Source organism: Oncorhynchus masou, chromosome 2 (assembly GCF_036934945.1).
Source record: "Oncorhynchus masou masou isolate Uvic2021 chromosome 2, UVic_Omas_1.1, whole genome shotgun sequence".
NCBI lineage: Eukaryota > Metazoa > Chordata > Actinopteri > Salmoniformes > Salmonidae > Oncorhynchus > Oncorhynchus masou.
Window position 1 is genome coordinate 34,255,681 of NC_088213.1, and position 23,646 is coordinate 34,279,326.

Consider the following 23,646-nt stretch of genomic DNA (forward strand, 5'->3'; position numbering starts at 1 on the left):
GGGGCATACGTACACTTACAATTCTAACAGCTTTTTGTGTTAGTAGAGTATTTAATTGTCTTAAAATATAGTTTTAAAAAACATTTGTAAGGTAAGAAAATGTAGTGTTTTGCTTGTAAATTTACATTTGTGAATATGAAATTTGGCCAAAAGAATAATGAAAATAATTACATAAAATTGTTTCAACTTATTTCTATCATAGGTAAAGAATCCAAGCAGTACATCTCTCCACAATAGTGTAAAATCTTCATTATAATCTACTGATGTTTTGCCACAGTTTCCTTACATGAATACAATGCCAAAAAAGATGCAACACCGTTTCTGGGTGTTCATTACAAAAGGTACGATTTAAGTTTATGTTTTTCTTAAACTTCTTCATATAGTGGTTGGCAGAATAATATTTATGAATAATTTAAAGGAAACTTCCTTAATTTTAACATCCACACTTTTTTCCAACATATACCGTTCTATAACGTTTAGATACAACATCCTGCTGAAACAAGGTTCGTATCGCTCGGTGGTTGAATGGACCAAAAGAGAAATACATTTTTCCTACTGATGAGTCAACAGGGTTAATGGAAGGGAGGTTCTGAGAGTCAGGTCTTGACACGTTCCTGAATAATAAAGCAACACCCGAGGGAATGGCATCTAAAACATTGCAAAATATGTAGGTGTTACAGGGATCTTGTAAAATTATTTTAAAAAATCCTTGTAACTAAGTTTTTTTTAAACTCTGCATTTACAAGTTGGCTCACCAATAGGATATTATTTCGGAACCAATATTCTAAAAACAAATAAGTATGTTTACACAATATATCCCGATTATTCCATATATAATATCTGTGTGGAGAAAAATTATGCTTATAAATTAAAGAGCATGACAAGAAAACCTGGGGATGAAAAGCACAGCGTTTCACTGGAACTTTGTCAATATTATAATTGTTAACATGCACTACAGACTTGATCTACGTACTTGGGTTATCAGTGACATCAGAGATGTTTAAGGATGTGACGACGTTACCTTCTTTGAAATCTCGGGAAACTGAAGGCTGTCCATTTCCTCCCCATTGATAGCTGTGTGTTTGTGCTTAGGTGGTGTAACAGAAACTATCCTATATCATTTTCATACAAGTTTTTATTAGTTTCAGTTTAGTTCTACAGACCCTCGGGTTGAAAAAACACAAATTATGTTTTTGTTCACCGTGGTAAAGTTTTCCCGTTGACATCGAGCTCGGGTAGATGCCTGTATAAATTGTCGCACAAATGGAAATGGTGCCCAGCGAAGAGAACCAGCTCGTACCGAAAGAGGTGAGATTATCATAGCCAGTTACAGAACGGGTTTCTGGCAACAACGGGCCCTTAGTAACCATCCTTATCACAGTCAATGATACAATCAACTTTTTAGTTAGTACAGAAAATTAGTTGGTGGCATTATCTACTGACGCGTAAAACCGCAATGACAGAGCTGGCTAACTAATGTTAGCTTTCAGCTAGCTAGTTAGAAAATATTGCTAGCATGCTAACCATAGCTAGCTAACGTTACTGTCGCTTTAACCCCGACTGTTTCGCTCAAAACGGCGTAGGAACGTTTAACTAGGAAGCTATGGTGGACAAGATGTAGCCAGCTAACTACATGGAAAATAAAACAATTGTAGAGTAATAATGCAAGGTTTTGTTTAGTTGACTAGCTTGCTAATAATGTCGTTAGACATTGCTTTGAGCTGCTGCTAACGTTAAATTGTAGTTGGCTAGCTTGTCAAAGCAAAGGCAAACTAACCAGCTGGACGGTGTCGTTGTCGATGACTAGCTAGTTTCAGATCGGGTAAACAAAAAAAGTCCTTGTTCCAGGTAACGTTAGCTAGCGAGAGCTAGCCAGTTGGCTATCTATTTTTTTCTAAGCATCAGTCTCACATGACATTTTGGTTTCATACCTAACGTTAACTATTTGATATATCGTGTACACAAAATGTGCTATTAGCTAGCTGTGCTAATGTTAGATGTTAAGTGTAACTTAACTACCTAGTAAGTAATGGTCCAATACCCTCAATACCCTATAATTATGTCTAACTGTTAACAATCTAAACGTTTTTACGACACTGTCAGTACCTCCTTATTAACATTTCATAGGGTTGTTTGTGTCCACAATTTCCACACGAGTATTTATTGTAGCTAATCCGGCCACAGTCTTGCCCGAGGCTGAAATATAGTGCCACGGGCTGTAGACGGTGAACTGCCTGCTTTCATTGCAATCAGAAATAATGACATTGTCTTTTGACATATTGTGTTAATCACTTTCCAACCTTTTGTAAATGGTACTAGAATGACAATTTAAATCTTATATTAATTTAGAAATGTGTATCTAGCTAAGAAATAATATAATGGCAGATCAAGGATAAAGACAAGGAGTGTTGCACCTCTGTTTAGGCTGGTATTAGGGCTGAGTCTGGAATGTATTATCCTATTGAGGCCAACATCTCCTTAAAATGGAATTGACTAGTTGTAATCTGCTCTGGACAGCTGCACTCAATAATCAAGTGTTCCCAGTGTTGAAGGTCCAAACCGTTGTGCTGCTGTGCTCAGCGAAGCCTTGATCAGTCCTCTCTCCGTCCCCCTAATCACACAGCTGAAACTATTATTTCAGCTCGATGCAGGGCTCACTGCTCTCATGGCCAAACTCTGATGACAATCTCCAACCCTATACACATCGCTGCCTGGGCCCCTGTCACTCTGCATTTGAGCATGACTAGGCCTCATATTTCAGTGGATGTCTTGTGTAAAATAATGGAGAATTGTCTTTGTTATCCATTAACCAAGCAAGAGAACGATTCTTTCATTTGTCTCAATTTGAACTGGAACAGGTTAGGTGAGACAGCTTTTTTGACAGCACCAAAACTCAGTTTAAAGATCTTGTTATTGTCCAACCAATGAAGGCAATAGTCATTATTTGAAGCAGAAGCTTCACAACATATCAACTCCTGCCTACTGTTAAGTTGTCCAGAGGGAACTGGTTGGTTTAAACTTTGTAGAGCCACCTGCTAGCTGCTGTTAAAGCGCTTGACAGAAGTCGTGTGCAGTGGGATGAGTCAGCGGGGTGGAGCGTGTTTTTGGCCTCTGAGGTTAGACTTAGTCTTCGAAATCTGGCATTGAGCATAGGTACACCTGCTGTTGTATTGTTATACAATTGTTCCGGTTTCCTCAAGTAAAGCAAGGTCTGCAAGTCAAATATTTAATTCTCGGTAAGTTGTGTAGGCTAGCTTCAAACACTCCTATAATTTTCTCTGTGCTGGTGGTGGCCTTAGCCCTTGCGCAGGCCCATTGCGAGAGCAGACTTTCCTAGGAGGTAACAGGATGTTAATACTGTAAGTGCTATTCTATTTACTAGAGGTCGACCGATTAATCGGAATGGCCTATTTAATTAGGGCCGATTTCAAGTTTTCATAATCGGAAATCAGTATTTTTGGGCGCCGATTTATAAAAAAATAAATGTATACCTTTATTTAACTAGGCAAATCAGTTAAGAACACATTCTTATTTTCAATGACAGCCTAGGAACGGTGGGTTAACTGCCTTGTTCATTGGCAGAAGGACAGATTTTCACCTTGTCAGCTTGGGGATCCAATTTTGCAACCGTACAGTTAACTAGTCCAATGCAATAACGACCTGCCTCTCTCGTTGCACTCCACAAGGTAAGTTGCTAGCTAGCATTAAACTTATCTTATAAACAACAATAAATCACAATCACTAGTTAACTGCACATGGTTGAAATTACTAGATATTATCTAGCGTGTCCTGCGTTGTATATAATCTGACTGAGCATTCAAGTATCTGACTGAGCGGATGTAGGCGGAAGCAGACGCGTAAGCATTCATTCAAACAGCACTTACGTGCGTTTTGACAGCAGCTCTTTGTTGTGCGTCAAGCATTGCGCTGTTTATGACTTCAAGCCAATCAACTCCCGAGATGAGGCTGGTGTAACCGAAGTGAAATGGCTAGCTAGTTAACGCGTGCTAACTAGTGGGACGGAACTATACTGTTACACTGGCAATACTAAAATGCCTATAAGAACATCCAATAGTCAAAGGTTAATGAAATACAAATCATATAGAGGGAAATAGTTCTATAATAACTACAAACTAAAACTTCTTACCTGGGAATATTGAAGACTCATGTTAAAAGGAACCACCAGCTTTCATGTTCTGAGCAAGGAACTGAAACGTTAGTTTTCTTACATAGCACATATTGCACTTTTACTTTCTTCTCCAACACTTTGTTTTTGCATTATTTAAACCAAATTGGACATGTTTCATTATTTACTTGAGGCTAAATTGATTTTATTGATGTATTATATTAAGTTAAAATAAGTGTTCATTTAGTATTGTTGTAATTGTCATTATTACAATTTCTTTTCTTTTTTTAAATCAGCCGAGTAATCGGTATCAGCTTTTTTGGTCCTCCAATAATTGGTATCGGCGTTGAAAAATCATAATCGGTCGACCTCTAGTATTTACGTTCATTGTCATGTTTGTTTTTTCCTTGAGATTTTATAAAAATGTTAGTTTCAGACCTTTCATAACTATACTAGGGACATTTTATTTTCTTTCCCTGAAAGTATGTCTACAGTTTGTCAGATGTGCAAATGCCTGTTAATGCAATGTAATTCCCATGGCAACTCATGTTAGGCCTAAATGTTCTTTTGAAAACCAAATCCCCAAGCAGGTTAACAAGCCCACTCTTGCTAACCCTTTATGCAATGTTCACAGTTCCCGAGAAACAACATGCATAGAAAAGTTTCAGTATCTGTTTCAGGAAGAGTCATTAGCCCTCAGGTGCTACTGTGAAACCAGGAAGTAAAGAGACACTTTTTCCCCTCCCAGACTCTTCTTGATTGAAGAAAAAATGTGATCATACAGACTGGAGTGACATGAAAATGAGACTGAAAATTACAAGCTGAAGTTCTACTGAAATTCTGGGTTTTCTGCCAGCCTGTGACGATAGACCAGGTTGTTCTCTCACCCTCTGAAGGCTCAGTAAAGTTAGTATTGCTGTAGGCCTACTGATGCTGGGTGTTAGATTGCTGTTATTTGCCCTATTGGCAGGAAAATGTTTTTCGGTGTCACCTGACTGGCTTAACAACAGAAATCCAGACTAATAACTCTGGTTGTAGTTAAGTAATAATTCCTCTGTTTGTCATTTAGCCTAGATTCTCGTATCTGTTCTGTGTAGTGCATTTGTGTCTGTGCTCTATAGCACCTACGGCTGCATGTCAGCACCTTGCAACATTATCTGTGATAAAAATACCCCTAATCTTATAATTCACTCGTGTTGACATCTGCGGCTTGTTTGTAGCATCAGCCGGGACATATTTTGCCAAGATCACCAGCTTTACATAGTTAGTAGTTCTGTCTGTTTGATTTTAATAATACCTACAGTATTAGTGGTGGTGTTTAGAAGTTAATTGAAAGCGTGCCATTCCCAGTTATTTAGTCTGAGCCGGTGTGCTTGTGGATACATAGAGAAACTCTAGCATGTTGCATAACTGTTTCACTTCTTGGTAACAGCTTTTTGCACTGTTTTAATCTGTGTTTAACACCCCTCCTCCCCATGTGTCATTAGGGTATGTTTTGGAGTTGCAGGCAGAGTATTTTCGATGAGATGAAGAGGTTTTCTCAGGTAGTTCCTCCTAGCGGAGGGATAGTCTGTGACTGTGTGCAGCTTACTGTGTGGGGTTTGCTGACGACTGCATGGAGCATCAGGTTTTTGCTGTCCTGCATGTTTGGCCAACCTACTACCAGCTGGTCACTGTGCCTAGACCGTAACAAAATAGTAACTTTTAGAATAGAGGGCTGGCTGATTGAGTGAGGGCCAGTTCTGTTAACCCAAATGGCGGTAACACCAGCCCAACATGACACACATGTAGTTTAAATAAACAGACCATAGGCATTTTTGTTTGGGGGATGACTCATGTGAATTCTTTAGGAAAATACAAAAGGTTCTTCGATTAGGGAAACATTTGTTAAATGCTAACGCACCACACTCATGGACTATCATTGTGAGGTCACAATAAGCACTGACCATGTAATGGTGCTGATAGACCTTTTAAGCATGTGTTATTGCGTGAGCCTCACTGAAAGTTGTTTGGGTCACACTTAGTCACACAAACACCACTATGTCTTAGACAGGTTTCTCTTGTCATTCCTGGAAGGCCTGCTTTGGGAAAAATAGTATGATACACTGTAGTGGACATTGTTATAATAACAAATGCTGGCTTCACTAGATTAGCTGAATAACTAGCCCATCATTTCATAAATAACATGGACAAAGCCAGACTGAATAGAAACAATGAGGTCTATAGGTTGCGATGATGTGAGGCTCTCTAGACACGCAGATGGTAAACCAGACGAGCCCTATAGATTCCATGTATGCACGAGGCTCAAATCTTGATCTATCATTGCATGTTATGATTTTTGGTCAATTTAATAATGTACTGTCATCCCGTCCCTTGATGAGTTACTTAACCAGATTAACCAGATATTTTCAGTTTCCTTACTGATGACACATTCCTTATGGAAGAATTTTTGGCACTATGATAGTTTGGAAGCATGGCTCTGTTCCAGTCTCTGTAATGTTACTCCCTCTCTAGGTTAGGGCTATTTTAATCTGCATCTTCCAAGAATGTAATGCAACGTGAGGTCCACACCGTAGGTCATATAATAGTAATCCTGCATTGCACCACCCGCCTGCTCTAGTTTCTTGTCTGGTGTTCGTTCGCCTGTTATGATGACATTCACGTGGGAGTATGTGAATGTCCTACCCACTGACTGTAGTCAAATCTCTCGGCTCCCTGAATGCATGCAAATAACCTGGTGATAAAATTTTTGTGTTAATATTTTGTCATGAAGTAGAACATTGAATGGAGAGGTGTGTGCTCTGCACTCAAGGTGTTTGTATGTGTCCTGCATCCTGCAGATAGAGAATGCGGCGGAGGAGCCCAGAGTGCTGTGCATAGTCCAGGACACTACCAATGCTAAGACAGTCAACGAGAGGCTCACCCTCAACTTGCCAGCCTCCACCACCCTTCCCAAACTCTTTGAGGATGTGGCCCAAAAGGCGGGCTATGTGAACGGCACCTTTGACCTGGCATGGCGCAAGACAGGGGACATGGTGAGTCTGTGTCCTACGACAACCTTATGATCCCAGGTCCCTTTATTGGATCGTGGTGGTGGGGGGCTTACGTACTTGTGTAGTCCTCCAAAACGTCCGTCGTTGTTTGCTCCTCCTCCGCACATCGCTATACTGTCTACTGTACGTCAGCTGTTCAACTGAGCCGCACTCACTGACCAACGGCTTCAAATGGTGTCGTTTGGATCCTCCCCATAGTGTGTAAATAGCTTTATGTACGCCAGTCTCTTTCTTTCCTGTCCCTGAAGTAATCTGAAGCTGGAGTTATCTCACAAGAGTAGGTCAGTGGATTAAGCTCTCTTTCCGCTGCTGGCTACTCCCCCCTCCCTCTTCTACAGCCAACATTACATGACAAAACACTGCTGCTCCACAGCATGCTCCACAAACTGGTCCTAAAAGCTCATCTTTTGAATGATCATGGTGAGGATTCTCCTTATGAATTCAATGGGAACCTCTGATTGACAGGTTGATTAGGTTGTATTGTGGGGAAACTACTGACATTTTCAATCTCAAATCCTAGTTTTATTTTGTTTGCGTCTGCTGTTTTCTCATGTTCAGACCTGCCTGTCCAAACTGAAGGTTTTTTTTTCTTCTTTTTTCTCTTTTTCTGATCTCCTGCAGGGTTCGCTGGATCCCAGCAGTGAGATCTCCCTCACTGAGTTTGGGTTTGAGCCCGGGAAGAGGAACTTCCTCCAACTCACAGACAAGGACGGAGAACAGCCTCAGATTGCATCGGTGAGTGAGTGGGAAGATGAGAGTTAATGGTTAATATGAATACCAGCATGCCTAGGGCATTCCACTGGAGGAGGGATTGACATGCAGCTCATTCTTGGTAGACTAGTGGTAGCTATGAGCTGAAGCTTAATTCTCCTTTGTGTAGGATGAGTCGGGGACAGCGGGCAGCAGTGGTCTGGATGACAGCTCCCAGGAGCGCTTCATCGGCCCTCTGCCCAGAGACTGCACGGTGGGCTGCAGCAGTGACTACAGCAGCCCCAGCTACTCCTACTCCTCCATCCTCAACAAGTCTGACACAGGTACACCCTTTCTGTCAACAGCATATTCTTGACCTCACTTCCTTTTACATAACCCCCCCCCCGACAGCTCACTTCATGAAGCAGATGCTAAGCTACAGGACTGTTTTGCTAGCACAGACTGGAATATGTTCCGGGATTCCTCCACTGGCATTGAGGAGTACATCACGTCTGGCTGGCTTCATCAACTTGCTTCATCAGTAAGTACATTGATGTCATCCCCACAGTGACTACGTACATACCCCAACCAGGAGCCATGGATTACAGGCAGCATCTGCACGGAGCTTAAGGGTAGAGCTGCTGCTTTCAAGGAGCGAGACTATAACTTGGAAGCTCCCGCTATGCCTTTCGACGAACCATCAAACAGGCAAAGCATCAAAACAGGTTTAAGATTGAATCGTACTACACCGGCTCCGACACTCGTTGGCTGTGGCAAGGCAAACTATTACAGACTACAAAGAGAAGCACAGCCGCAAGCTGCCCAGTGACATAAGCCTACCAGACGAGCTAAATTACTTCTATGCTCGCTTCAAGGCAAGTAATACTGAAACATGTATGAGAGCATCAGTTGTTCCGGATGACTGTGATCACGCTCTCTGTAGCTGATGTAAGACCTTCAAACAGGTCAACATTCACAAAGCCAGACGGATTAACATCACATGTACTCTGAGCATCCGCTGACCAACCGGCAAGTGTCTTCACTGACATTTTCAACCTGTCCCTGACTGAGTCTGTAATACCAACATGTTTCAAGCAAACTACCAATATCCCTATGCCCAAGAACACTAAGGTAACCTGCCTAACTGACTACCAACCCGTAGCCCTCACATCTGTAGCCATGAAGTTCTTTGAAAGGCTGGTTATGGTTCACATCAACACCATTATCCCAGAAACCCTAGACCTACTCCAATTTGCGTACTGCCCAAACAGATCCACAGATGATGCAATCTCTATTGCACTCCACTGTTCTTTCCCACCTGGACAAAAGGAACACCTATGTGAGAATGCTGTTAATTGACTACAGCGCAGCATTCAACACCATAGTGCCCTCAAAGCTCATCACTATGCTAAGGACCCTGGAACTAAACACCTCCCTCTGCAACTGGATCCTGGACATCCTGACAGGCCGCCCCCAAGTGGTAAGGGTAGGTAACAACATCCACCAAGCTGATCCTCTCCACAGCGACCCCTCAGGGGTGTGTGCTCAGTCCCCTCCTGTATTCTTGTTCACTCATGACTGCATGGTCAAGCACGACTCCAACACCATCAAGTTTGCCGATGACACAACAGTGGCCTGATCACCGACAACGATGAGACCGCCTATAGGGAGGAGGCCAGACCTGGCCGTGTGGTGCCAGGACAACCTCTCCCTCAACGTGATCAAGACAAAGGAGATGATTGTGGACTACAGGACAAGGAGGACCGAGCACGCCCCCGTTCTCATCGATGGAGCAGGTTGAGAGCTTCAAGTTCCTTGGCGTCCACATCAACAAACTATCATGTTCCGAACACACCAAGACAGTCGTGAAGAGGGCATGACAAAACCTGTACCCCCTCAGAAGACTGAAAAGATTTGGCATGGGTCTTCTGATCCTCAAAAGGTTCTACAGCTGCACCATCGAGAGCATCCTGCCTGACTTGGTTGCATCACTGCCTGGTATGGCAGTTGCTTGGCCTCCGACGGCAAGGCACTAGAGAGTAGTGCGTACAGCCCAGTAAATCACTGGGGCCAAGCTTCCTGCCATCCAGGACCTCTACACCAGGCTGTGTCAGAGGAAGGCCCTAAAAATTCCAAGACAGACTCCAGCCACCCTAGTCATAGACTGTTCTCTCTGCTCCCACACGGCAAGCGGTACCAGCGCGCCAAGTCTATTTCCAAAACAGTTTCTAGCCGTAAGACTCCTGAACAGCTAATCAAATGGCTACCCGGACTATTTGCATTGTCCCCCCCCCCCCCTTTACGCTGCTGCTACTCTCGGTTTATTATCTATGCGTAGTTACTTTAACTTACCTACATGTTCATATTACCTCAACTAACCGGTGCCCCCGCACATTGACTCTGTACCGGTACCCCCTGTATATAGCCTCGCTATTATTATTTTACTGCTTATCTTTAATTATTTGTGACTTTTTTTTTTTACTTAACTGCATTGTTGGTTAAAGGCTTGTAAGTAAGCATGTCACTGTATTTGGCACATGTGACATTCCATTTGATTTGGATTTCATGTCTCTCCCCCTCTGCAGGATATGTGGGTTTGGTTAACCAGGCCATGACCTGCTATTTGAACAGCCTTCTACAAACACTGTTTATGACCCCGGAGTTCAGAAATGCACTGTACAAGTAAGTACCTGTTCTCGTGAAGCTCTTTGTATTGTTCTACTAAACAACTGTATTTAATGAAGAACTTTGTCCTAAAACTATTTTCTACTTGTCCACTGTTCCCTTCAGCTGGGAGTTTGAGGAGTCGGAGGAAGACCCGGTTACCAGCATCCCTTACCAGCTACAGAGGCTGTTTTTGCTGCTGCAGACCAGTAAGAAGAGGGCCATCGAGACCACCGACGTGACCCGCAGCTTCGGCTGGGACAGCAGCGAAGGTGGGCTGTCACACTGCTACATCTAGGCAGCCTCCCCGTAACCAAGAGGAGCCCAGGCTCAGCCTCTTCTGATGTTTTGATAAATGAACTGGAAGAGTGTGAGGGAAGGGTTACTTTGTTTGTTTTGTCACACAGTTCACTGTGTCTTAACTGGTCCGTGTGTGTGTTTGTCTGTCTCTTCTGTGGTGTCTGCGGATCTGTTTTCAGCCTGGCAGCAGCATGACGTCCAGGAGCTGTGTAGGGTCATGTTTGATGCCTTGGAGCAGAAATGGAAGCAGACAGAGCAGGTATGAAAGAAAATTGAACCCTGCCACTTGTCTGACAACACTAATCCAGGGAGCCAATGCGGGCCTCCCCCAGGCCCAGAACAAAGGGCCTTCTGTGGGAAGGTGAGAAAGAGCCAGTAAGGCTGAGGGTTAGCGTTTTTTGATCTCAGGAGTTTGGTATGAACCGTAAACACTTAATTCACTGTGAATAGAAGCACTAGGCTCCTACACGTGAGCTCCTGTGTTTAGCTGTATTTGTAAAGAATGCTCTGCATTATCAGTGGTTAATCAAAGTCCCATTTTGATTTTTGCTATATTTGTGTCCCCAGCAGCAGTTTTCTCCACTTACGGTACTTATTTGAACTTCTATTATTGTCTTCTTCAACTGTTTGTTTGATTTTATTTGTCATTTAAAAAATTACATGTACACATTACATGCATACAGAAAACGTGAATGGGATTGCACAATAAATTCAGATTTATTTCTGCTGTGGTCCCTATTTTTTTGGGGTTGTTGACATACAGAGTGTACAAAACATTAATGCCTTCCTAATATTAAGTTGCACACCCTTTCACCCTCCGAACAGCCTCAACTTGTTGAAGCTTGGTTTCTAAGGTGTCAAAATTGTTCCACAGTGATGCTGGCCCATGTTGATGCCAATGCTTCCCACAGTTGTGAAGTTGGCTGGATGTCCTTTGGGTGGTGGACCATTCTTATTACACATGAGAAACTGTTGAGTGTGCAACTGCTTTGCAGTCCTTGCCACAAATCAGTGTGCCTGGCACCTACTACCATACCCCATTCAAAGGCACTTACGTTTCTCTTGCCTATTCATCCTCTGAATGTCACACACAATCCATGTCTCAAGACATAAAAATCCCTCTCTTACCTGTCTCCTCCCTTTCATGTACACTGATTTGAGTGGATTTAACAGATGACGTCAATAAGGGATCATAGCTTCCACCTGGTCAGGGAAAGAGCAGATGTTCATAATGTTTTGCACACTCAGGGTAGATTAGTTACATATTCCAGATATATACAGACATTAAAATGTTTTCTACTTTTCAATCAGCTAGCTTTTACATTCTATTTAAATTAGGTTATTGTTGGTATGGCTTTAAGTTGCTATGGTAGTTTGTTTTACTCCACAGCACCGGAATATAAGAAAGTATTCTTACCAGATATACTCTTAAATTTAAAATGGTGAAGGTCTCTGGTGCAGGTAGTATGCTGGTGGACATCTCTAAATAAACATAATTGTATAGGTATGTGAGGGTCTGAGACAGTGATAATTCTGTGGACCTTACCGGACTAGTTCAATTAACATTTATTTTTACATAGATGGCCACCCTAGCTGCTTAAAATGCTGGACCTCCAGATTAGTTCAAGGGCCGGGGGAGTTAAAATACAATTCTTACAAGCTTGTTTAAGCTGGTCTGTGGCTTATTCTTTAGAATTAAAAGTTTTCAATCTTAAATTGTTGTTTAGATGTTTGTGGCTGCTGAGCACACATTTTTTTTTATTTCACCAGAGTTACACATGGAGTAAACAATTAACAAGTCAATAACACAGTAGAAAAAAAGTCTATATACATTGTGTGCAAAAGGCATGGGGATGTAGGCGAATAATTACAATTTTACAGATTAACACGAGTGATAAATGATCAGATGGTCATGTACAGGTAGGGATACTGGTGTGCAGAAAAGTAAATAAATATAAACAATATGGGGATGAGGTAGGTAAAATTGGGTGGGCTAATCAGTGACACTGAACTAGTTTACCTGCCAGACTCTTCAGGGTGTAAATATCAAGCCATTTAGAGGTCTGAGCTAGGAATTATATTTTTATTTTTGTTAAACATAATCTCACAGGTCAGGTACCTATCAAATTAACACCCAAGGTGATGTTTTTGGTCTAACCTCTGAGTTGCCCACTTTGACACTGAAACCAGGGGACCTTGCAAGCATTACTCTGGAACCAAATAAGCCATTTAGTAATATTGAATAACTCTGCTCTAAGGATCTCTTCTACTGAGACTTTGTTCTTTTGGGATACCAATTGAGCAGAGTCATCCATGTACAAAAACAATTTACAAGCAGGCTGATTGTCATATTAATGTGCAGTGGACCAAGGACACTCCCCTGCGGGACTCCACAGCTAATCTCCTCTTGCATTAGACAGTTTTCCATTAACATCCAACACTTGGACCAATTGGTCTCTACCTGTTAAATAGGGTCTTACCCAGTTAATGAGCCTGGTCTTGCAATCACATATTAAGTGAAATGTGTTGACTCTTTGAGAGGAGACGAGTCATTGTCTTTGGGGGGTGTTAGAGTTTAGGGAGTTTACATTATTATGAAGCTGGCATAGAGTTGTGAGTAGTAGGTTCAGTGTGAGCAGTGAAGTGCGTATTTCACAATTCTGAGAGATACATGTGTGTGAGTGTTGTGACTGCTTGGGCCTGACTCCCTCGTGTTGTGTCCCCCCTCAGGCTGACCTGATTAACCAGCTGTACCAGGGGAAGCTGAAGGACTATGTGCGCTGTCTGGAGTGTGGCTATGAGAGCTGGAGGATTGACACCTACCTGGACATCCCTCTGGTGATCAGACCATTTGGGGCCAGCCAGGCTTATAGCAGCGTGGTGCGTGTCTCTCTGCCACCATCTCTTATGTCTCTGCCCTTCTTCATGACTATAGCAGTATTAATCCAAGTGTGTGAAGAGATCAAAGCTATGATGGTCATTTATGTATTCACCGCGCAGACACTGAAGTCCAGACTGTGCTGTATGCTCCTGCATTTTTCTAAGACAGTGTAATTTGATGTAAATGTGGTCAGAGTTGTTACTGATACAGTGCCTTTGTGACTCACTGAAACAGGAGGAGGCTCTGCAGGCCTTCGTCCAGCCAGAGACTCTGGACGGGGCCAACCAGTACTTCTGTGAGCGCTGCAAGAAAAAATGTGATGCCCGAAAGGTGAGTATACAGACTAGTGATCTTGTTGATGTTAAGACCACACTTCCCTTTGGGTCATGGGAGAACTGATGGGGGGGATTGAGTGAAGGTGGCCACTGGTCTGCCCAGGCAATTTGTGTTCTGACCCACCAGTGTTCTGGCCCTCTGCCCTCCCTCCACAGGGTCTGAGATTTCTGCACTTTCCCTACCTGCTGACTCTGCAGCTGAAGCGTTTTGACTTTGACTACACCACTATGCACCGCATCAAACTCAATGACTGCATGTCCTTCCCTGAGGAGCTGGACATGGGTCCCTTCATTGACGTGGAGGACGAGGTGAGACACACCAGCCCAGTGTGGCCTCCTATGTGTTATACTCTAGATAGAATAATGAGGCATGGGGTGCGGTGGAATAGTGCCAGCCTTTCAGGTCCACTCAAATTAGATTTTCGATTATGTTTCATGTATTAGTAATTTCCATGAAGTCATCATTAATTCATGAGTGTAACTGATACCTGAACTCTGTCTGCTTTCTCTCTCTTTCCATCCCGCTCTTTGTTTTTGATCAATGCCTGCTCTCATAGAAATCTCCTCAAACGGAGAGCTGCACTGACAGCGGGGCAGAGAATGAAGGCAGTTGCCACAGCGACCAGATGAGCAACGACTTCTCGGCGGACGACGGTGTGGATGAGGGCATCTGCCTGGACAGCGCCAGCAGTACTGAGAGGGTCCTGAAGCCAAAGGTACCCAGCCTCAACACTATGTAATACCACACAAACCGGCCTTACACTCTAGCACCCGTACTCCCTGTGTCTTATAGCCCATCCTGGTCTGTTTGCATGTAGTGCAATCTGCTGTCATTGGATTTAATTGTTAGCCAATTGTCTCTCCTGCCCCTGTCTCGTCTCCAGAATTCATTGACCTTTGAGCTGTTCTCGGTCATGGTGCATTCGGGCAGCGCTGCAGGTGGCCACTACTATGCCTGCATTAAGTCCTTCAGCGATGGCCAGTGGTACAGTTTCAACGACCAGCACGTCAGCAAGGTTATTCTCAGTCTTCAAATAACTTATGTTTACTATGCATGTAATACTAGACAAAACAACTCAACACAGGTTGCATCAACATAACTCCTCAACCTATGCTTTAAATAGACTTAAGAAATCGACGCCTGTCATTGTAACTGACAGTTGTCAGAAACACAACGGTGGTGGTCCAGTGTGTTGATGTGTGTGTCCTTCTATAGATCACCCAGGAAGACATCAGGAAAACGTATGGAGGGTCCTCGGGGAGCAGAGGCTATTACTCCAGTGCCTTTGCCAGGTCAGTGGAGCTCCTGTCTCTAAGTCACTCTCTGGATTGATCTGAAATCAATATGTCCCTGAACACATCTCACTCCCATGCCTGGCTCTCCCATCTCACAATATCATTCTATGTACCTACTAATGCATGCCTACATGGCCAGAACATTACCAGCATCTGTTCACGTCCCACTCCACACACCGCAATGTTCAATACCAGAGGAAGCTTTAATGGGGATGAACTGGTGCTTGTTTACTCAGAGCCCTACATTTTATTGAAGTCTCCCTGGGAGAAAAACAAGAGGGTGGTTATTCAGGCTAGGACAAAGCCCTGTTGATAACTGAGCTTTTACGTAATGCACTGTTCTTTCATGTGTTTGGAAAGGAAGATGGAACTCTATTTGGCTACTCATTTTCCTTTTCTCCATTTGCATTTAATAAGATGTTTTTCTGTTCCAACAGCTCTACGAATGCGTATATGCTGATTTATAGGTTGAAAGACCCCTCAAGGAATGCAAGTAAGGGAAACATATTGAATCAAGTTTGCTTTTAAATGTCTAAAATGACTATTCATCTGTATAAAGTTAAATATGTGGGTATAACCATCCTCGAAGGTTAAACTTTCCTAGTCTCTCTCAATGACTTGGACCCCCAGTTAGTTATGGTGATCTCTTGACTGATGGGCCGTGTTGTTACCACTGCAGAGTATCTGGATTCTGATGACTTCCCTGAGCACATAAAGCATCTGGTCCAGAGGGAGAAGGAGTCTGAGGAGCAGGAGAAAAGACAGAGGGAGATCGAGCGCAATACCTGCAAGGTACATCCTCCTCCTGTGGACTTTCCCATGGGCAACGGTGTCGGTCATTTGACTGTATGTTCTACTGTTGTTTTTACAGGGGTTGTATTGTTGTTAATTGCTCTGTATTTCTCTGTCAGATCAAGCTGTTCTGCATGCATCCGGTGAAGATGATGGCTATGATGGAGAACAAGCTGGAAGTGCACAAGGACAAGACGCTCAGAGAGGCAACAGAGATGGCCTACAAGGTAAGTCAGAGTGGAAGCTAAATGCGGAGGAAAGCATTGAAAGCTAATCTCACTCAGCAGCTGCAGTTCATACCAGCCAGCGGTCGGTGTCAGAATAGAGAGAGGTCCTAGGATAGACATAGTTCTAAGAACAAAAGGGGGGTTACAATGACCAAAAGAAGCTTCTAAACATTATCTTATGTGTCTATTAGCAATTGGACGTGTTTGTGTGTGTCTTTGGCCACCCATTCTGCTCCCTAGCTCATGGAACTGGATGGGGTGGTCCCGCTGGACTGCTGTCGCCTGGTCAAGTACGATGAGTTCCATGAGTACCTGGAGCGCTCGTACGAGGGTGAGGAGGACACCCCCATGGGGCTGCTGCTGGGCGGGGTCAAGTCCTCCTACATGTTTGACCTGCTGCTGGAGACGCGCAGACCAGAGCAAGTCTTCCAGCCATACAAACCCGGAGGTCAGTAAAAAACACCTTCAATACTTTAAATATAATACTTTAACTAGCAACTCTTTTAGCCTTTTCGGAAATGAGTTGTGTGTGTGTGTGACTGGTTGGTGTGTGTCTATGTAGAGGTGATGGTGAAGGTTCACGTGGTGGATCTGAAGACTGACACTGTTGCCCCTCCCGTCAGCATCAGGGCCTACCTAAACCAGTCAGTCACTGAGTTCAAGCAGCTCATTGCACAGGTAAGTTAGTTCAGACACTCCTCTTTAATTCTTCCTTTCTATCTAATCCAGCCGGATACAGTCCACACTTGTAAGACCATGAAATCTGCCAGTATTTGTTTTGGGATCTGTGATGCAGTATCTCTCCACTGTGTGTGTATTGTTTGTTGAAAGGCCACAGAGCTCTCAGCTGAAACCATGCGTGTTGTCCTGGAGCGCTGCTATAATGACCTTCGGCTTCTCTACGTGCCCAACAAGACATTGAAAGCAGAGGGTTTCTTCAGGAGCAACAAGGTCACACTCTACTTTACTTTATTATTGTCCTTTCCAGCTTGTCTGCTGTGTTAATGTTGTGTATCTGTAAACATAATTTTTCAGCAGTGCTTTGATCGCAGATGTAACACAAACCTAATTTGTCCATTATCTGTTTCTCTTAGGTTTTCGTGGAAAGCTCTGAATCCCCAGATCACCAGGTCACTTTCACTGATTCCCTCTTGTGGAAACTGCTGGATCGCCATGGGAACACAATCCGCCTGTTTGTCTCGCTCCCTGTGCAATCCCCCGGCACCAACAGAACTATTTGCCAAAAAGTGGGCGGCGACCCTGAGGAGTGCTCTGAGGGGTCAAAGGGCAACAGGAATTCTGTAGAGACCATCTTGGAGGAGAGCACAGAGAAGCTGAAGAACCTGTCCCTCCAGACGCAGCAGGGCTCCAGCACCAGTGACAGCCAGAAGAGCTCAGACACCAGCGACTTCGAACAGATCGAGTCCCCCTCACCTTCTCAGGAACCAGACTCCTCCTCTGTATCCGCTGTCGTTGCAGTCGACAACCGAGAGCTGGAGAACCGGATCCGGGTGGCCAGCGGCGGGGGGGCCTACTCCGACCCGGAAACCCAGTTCCCTGGGGAGGAGCGCTCGGACTCTGAGGTGAACAACGATCGCAGCACGAGCTCAGTGGACAGTGACATCCTGAGCTCCAGCCACAGCAGTGACACGCTGTGCAACGCCGACAGCGGCCCCATCCAGCTTGCCAATGGTCTGGACTCACACAGCATCACCAGCAGCCGCCGCTCCAAGGCCAATGAGGGCAAGAAGGAGACGTGGGACACAGCCGAGGAGGACAGTGGCACGGACAGCGAGTATGATGAGAATGGGAAGAGCAAGGCGGAATCCTATTACCTCTACTTCAGAGCAGAACCATATGCACAGGAGGACGGCTCTGGGGAAGGAGGCCAGAAATGTACGTCTTCATAATCTATTTACAAATGCAGGTCTTTGATTCTAATGTTGTTTAGTCTGTCCTAACTTTTTTTGATTGAATGTTTAGTTTGTGGGAACTGTAGAATTGTTTTTTTATCCTTTTTCTGTGGAATAAGTGTGGGTTGTTCATACTATGAATTTAATCACTTTTTTACTGCACCATTTTGATTTGAATGAAACCTTCCATACATGTTTTCCCATGTTAGAAGTGGTCAGAAAGTGCTCAAAGATGACCAATTTTTCATACCCCATCATGAGACATCCATGCACACCCGCATGTGTGCATGTCTGTGGTATGTGTGTACATGTGTGCCTGTGAGAAAGGGGGAGAATGCTGTAGCAGGCCTCATTCTCCATTGGATTTGCTTATACTGTATAATAAGATTTGAAGATGTTTAAGATCTGAGAGAGGGAGAACGCTGTAAAATGACTCTCTCCAATCTCCATTAAGACAGCTTGTATTGCATATACTGTATTCTGTATACTACGATACAGAAACGGCTGTAGTTCACAAACAACAAGGAGTTGAATCATATATTTGGTCTTAGAACAAGTCAGATAACAATACTATATGCTTTTAAACAATTTAATTCTGAAATGTATTTCAAAATGCATATGCTGAAGTCATTTTAAAGTATGATAGAGAATAACAATACTAAATTGTCATTATGGCCTGTCTTAGACACTTGTGCTCACTATGTTAACACCAAATTTCATGCATTTACACAAACCAGAATTTCTGGCACATTTTTTGATATCGTACTAAATATAGTACATGGATGTGAATAGGTTAATTTAAGATAAGCACTCATGTCAGTTATCTGACAGAGCAACACCTCGAGGGTTAAGAAACACTGGTTTAGATGCTGTTAGAACAAAATCCACATGTAGTATTTAATATACTGTTATATGGTTAGTTTGTTCCAACTAATTGAAACGTATGTTTTGGTGCTGTTTGCCTGTCAGGTGTACTGGTCCATGTGGATAAGAGGATAACTCTGTCAGCATTCAAACAGAACCTGGAGCCTTTTGTGGGGGTCACCTCTACCCAGTTCAAGGTGTTCCGCGTCTACGCCAACAACCAGGAGTTTGAGAGTGTACGGCTTAACGAGACCCTCTCCTCCTTCTCTGACGACAACAAGGTCCGTAGCGTCTCACTATCTGCCCCTTTCAAAACATTACTTTTTTCAAAAGATAATGGTGTTTTTTTTTTACAAACAATCTTATCCATGACGCTCCTCTTGGTCTTCTTACAGATAACCATTCGATTAGGCAGAGCACTGAAGAAGGGCGAGTATCGGGTGAAAGTGTACCAGCTGCTAGTGAATGATGCAGAGGTAAGGACCGGGATGAGCTGATGTTTCTTCACACACACAAGAAGTTATTCGGTGTTGTGCAATTTCCTCACATAACAGCAGTCTGTAGGTGTGTCACTGATGGATTTGTCACCAGGGTGTATTATGTGACAGTTCTATATGTCATTGTGTTTCATGCTTAAGTGTGTGTGTGTCTCTCCTCCCCAGCCCTGTAAGTTCCTCGTGGACACAGTGTTTGCTAAGGGCATGACTGTGAAACAGTCCAAAGAGGAGCTAATGCCTCAGCTGAAAGACCAATGCAAGCTGGACCTCAACATCGACAAGTGGGTTCCACCTTACACACTTAAAAACATGTACAGTCAAGTAACTCTAATCTGCATATCTAAGATGATCTATATACACAATCCAATGCACACGAATGTATGGGCACACATCCAACCATACATCAAATATCATACACTTGAATCCTTTACCTACATATTTTCTTCTGAAAACATTTGTTGACTGTAAAAGGTACCACAGGTGTCTTTGTGGTGATACAATTAGAATGTCAAAGTCTTTAGTCATTTAGAAGACGCTCTTAACCCTAATTGCTCCTGTAAGTTTCTCTGGATAAGTGCCTTGCTCAAAGGCACATCGTGAGTGACCTTTTTAAAGCACTGACTCACAGCTGATGCTTATTGATAAGAAGTGTTGTTGAATCCTAATTGTATGTGTATGTGGGGTCAGGTTCCGTCTCAGGAAGAAGACGTGGAAGAACCCAGGGACAGTGTTTCTGGACTACCACGTCTATGAGGAGGACATCAACATCTCCAGTAACTGGGAGGTCTTTTTGGAGGTTCTAGATGGTAATACTGGTTTGCTATTGTTTCGACTACTCTCTTCAGAACCATTTGTAAATCGCCTCATGGTCATCATAGCCTGAAAAGAGACAAACTTATTCTAAAATATATTACTGCTTTATATCAAACGCCTATATTAGGTCATGTAAAAATGGCTTTAGAGGAAGCTTTAACAATTACAATTACTGTAAAAGGAAAAGCCCTGTAGAACTGAATTGTCTCATTTGAATGAGTATCACTTGTGCGCACAATTGGCCTAGCGTCGTCTGGGTTAGGGAGGGCTTGGTCGGTAGGGATGTCCTTGTCTCATCGCGCACCAGCGACTCATGTGGCGGGCCGGGCGCAGTGCGCGCTAACCAAGGTTGCCAGGTGCACGGTGTTTCCTCCGACACATTGGTGCGGCTGGCTTCCGGGTTGGATGCGCGCTGATGTGCGGCTAGGTTGGGTTGTGTATCGGAGGACGCATGACTTGCAACCTTCGTCTCTCCTGAGCCCGTACGGGAGTTGTAGCGATGAGACAAGGTAGTAGCTACTACAATAATTGGACACCACAAAATTGTGGAGAAAAAAAAGGGGTAAAGAATTTTTGAAAAAAAGGGGGGGGAAAGAGTATCACTTGTGAGAAAGAGAGGCAGACCGAGACAGTGGGTGTGTGCTCGCTCAGCCATCCCCAACCCTCCCCTCCTGCCCCTTTCCAGGACCGGAGAAGATGAAGTCCATGTCCCAGCTGGCTGTGCTGACCCGCCGCTGGACCCCCGCCCAGATGAAGCTGGAGCCCTTCCAGGAAGTGGTTCTGGAGAGCAGCAGTGTGGAGGAACTCAAGGAAAAGGTATGTGTGTATTCACGTCCTGAATGTGGTGCCAGGCCTTGTACACTGATGCACATGTCTGAGGCCACAGACACGCTGGCTTGCAAGGCAGCACTGTGGGATTGTCTTACCCACTAAGTGCTGCTACCATCAACATCACAGGGTCTGATGCACCACATGGGAGTAGTGAGATGCACTGTAACTTTTCACATCACAGTATATAACATCAGCCTCTAGACTTTTGAGATGCATAAGTTGCAAGGTAAATAATAGGGCATGCTAAATCGATATTAAAAGGCAATTTGTGACATCAATTCTCTCTCCAGCTCAGTGAAATAAGTGGTGTTCCTCTTGAAAACCTGGAGTTTGCCAAGGTAGGTAAACTGTTTTTGATGCTGTTAGGATTTACTTTTACTCTTGCGCTGTTTCACTCCACTTAATTTCCTGAAATGTTTCCCAGTTTACTGACTGGCGTCCTGATTGTCTCCTGCAGGGGAGAGGAACATTTCCTTGTGATATCTCAGTATTGGAGATCCAGCAGGATCTGGACTGGAACCCTAAAGTGTCCACTCTGAATGTGTGGCCTCTGTACATCTGTGATGATGGTGCTGTGGTCTTCTACAGGTAAACCCATCATACTCTGCCATACTGGAACAGGGCCCTTTGCCATTTCAAATGAGTAGGTGTTGTGACATGACAATGGGATGTTCAGGATAATTGCAGATATTTTGTTTAATATAGGTATATTCTCCAGAAATTCTCAGCTTGTGCTCTTGGGTTTCAGGGACAGCACAGAGGAGCCTATGGAACAGTCTGAAGACGAACGCAATGAGCTGATGAAGAAGGAGAGCAGCCGGCTGCTGAAGACTGGCCACCGGGTCAGTTACTCACCTCGTAAGGAGAAGGCCCTTAAGATCTACCTGGATGGGGGCCCGGTCAAGGACCCGGGGCAGGACTGAGGCCCTTCTGAGGCCCGTCCCAGTTAGCTGGTTGGCCTGCCTGCCTGCCGCAGTGTAGCTTGCCCGGCCAAGGGACCCTGTCTGGCGTGGGGCCCCACATTGACTCGACGACGTCACCAGATCAGTGCGGCTCACACACCATCTCTCGTCCTCCCATCTGGGCTCTAGGGGAAAGAGAGTGGCTCAGAAATCATATTGTGCACTATAGTTTATTGTACTGTGAAGTTTAAAGGGAAGTGCAAAAGCTATTCAATAAAACAAATACTATATAGACAAATCAATTTAAAGAAAATGTTCCAGACATGGGTGCATGATCAGAGTAGAGCTGTGTAGGCCAGAGGAAAAGACAAGTCTGTCAGTTTCCTCTCCTTCTCCGCAACACTTTATTTCTCATCTCCCTCTTGCACTTGGGTTTCTCGCTCTCCCTCTGTTAGACAGACTAGCGATAGAGCCTACCCGACCCATCTGTGAACATGTACCTGGTTCAAATTCTCCACATCTGATATTTCACCAGGCTAGAGCGATGCTCGTCCCACCCACCCACTTTAGAGACTGTGAGTATAAAGCCAAGAGTATCTACGACAACAAACTCACTTTGTCTTCTTCCAGTTTCTTTGTCTTCTTTAATCCAAACTGCAGTTTTTTTAATCATCTTTGGCAAATCGATACGTAGTTCAACATTTAATGACCTGTCTTCTCTGATTCTATAAAGTGGTAATTTTTGATTTGCTGACGTGGAGGGTTTCTGCTGTTTTCCCAGAATGCCACAGTGTACATCACTGTGGAAACTCCTCTTACTGCTGCTCCACCCCCTACGCTTTATAGGAGCTTAGCCTCACTTCCTCTTGATTCACTGATATGTGTTAGTCCTCCAATTACCAAGGAAATGGCAACTAGACCACCATGTAGACTATGTTAAGGAGCTCATCATTTTGTTCAATGTAAATTATTTTGATGTTATTGTGAGCGACCTCTGGCACACATTAAAAACATTTTGTCTGTATTTAACGTTATGTTAATTTAGAAACCTGTTTATTTCTGCACGATGTGAAAGTGCGTGTCTGTCGAGGCCACGTGCATGCTGATTGCTTGAGGGGCGGGAGCCCTCAGTGGTTTTGGGAGATGGTTGGGTGGTGGTTGTGGCAATATATACCTGCTGCTGCTTCTCAGACTGAGACCAGAGGGCATAGACCTTACTGGACCAGCTGACTGGGTATCCACGCTGCAGGGCCCAGCAGAGCTCCTCTGGGCTTCTAATGCTGCCTACCACAAGCTGTTCACAGTAGAAATGCCAATAAAATAATTTGTTTTGAGTTTTAAATCTTGTGTGAACATAGATTTTAGAATTGAAATTAAAATGTTTTTTTCATAACTGCAGTATTCTGTTATTGTAAATTAAATATTTTGAATCCCCACTTTACCAATTCTGCATTTATATGGA

The 23,646-nt window shown here is 43.8% G+C and overlaps 1 protein-coding gene across 5 annotated transcripts; it reads left to right on the top strand.

Moving 5' to 3' along the window:
- The first annotated feature begins 1,042 nt into the window (after nucleotides 1-1,042).
- Nucleotides 1,043-23,625, top strand: LOC135503671 (ubiquitin carboxyl-terminal hydrolase 47-like). 5 transcript variants are annotated; one of them, XM_064921822.1, is made up of 29 exons: nucleotides 1,043-1,308; nucleotides 6,967-7,161; nucleotides 7,801-7,914; nucleotides 8,060-8,213; nucleotides 10,455-10,551; nucleotides 10,660-10,805; nucleotides 11,013-11,092; nucleotides 11,401-11,421; nucleotides 13,564-13,713; nucleotides 13,949-14,044; nucleotides 14,206-14,358; nucleotides 14,607-14,765; nucleotides 14,934-15,065; nucleotides 15,266-15,342; nucleotides 15,783-15,838; nucleotides 16,025-16,137; nucleotides 16,257-16,364; nucleotides 16,605-16,812; nucleotides 16,927-17,042; nucleotides 17,196-17,315; nucleotides 17,459-18,260; nucleotides 19,247-19,422; nucleotides 19,537-19,617; nucleotides 19,804-19,919; nucleotides 20,326-20,444; nucleotides 21,137-21,267; nucleotides 21,573-21,620; nucleotides 21,740-21,870; nucleotides 22,031-23,625. In XM_064921822.1, exons 1-29 carry the CDS (start codon nucleotides 1,264-1,266, stop codon nucleotides 22,203-22,205), a joined length of 4,119 nt encoding a protein of 1,372 aa, XP_064777894.1. In that variant the 5' UTR covers nucleotides 1,043-1,263; the 3' UTR covers nucleotides 22,206-23,625. The 5 variants fall into 5 exon arrangements, with proteins under 5 accessions (XP_064777894.1, XP_064777901.1, XP_064777907.1 ...); XM_064921829.1 differs by having other exon boundaries at nucleotides 11,404-11,421; XM_064921835.1 differs by lacking the exon at nucleotides 11,401-11,421.
- Nucleotides 23,626-23,646: the final 21 nt, after the last annotated feature.

Bases quoted from the DNA above. Each gene is read 5' to 3' on its own strand.
- LOC135503671 (XM_064921822.1), top strand. From the start codon at position 1,264: ATGGAAATGGTGCCCAGCGAAGAGAACCAGCTCGTACCGAAAGAG. The intron at 14,045-14,205 runs GTGAGTATACAG...CTCCCTCCACAG, and splicing joins AAAAATGTGATGCCCGAAAG to GGTCTGAGATTTCTGCACTT. The intron at 15,343-15,782 runs GTCAGTGGAGCT...CTGTTCCAACAG, and splicing joins TACTCCAGTGCCTTTGCCAG to CTCTACGAATGCGTATATGC.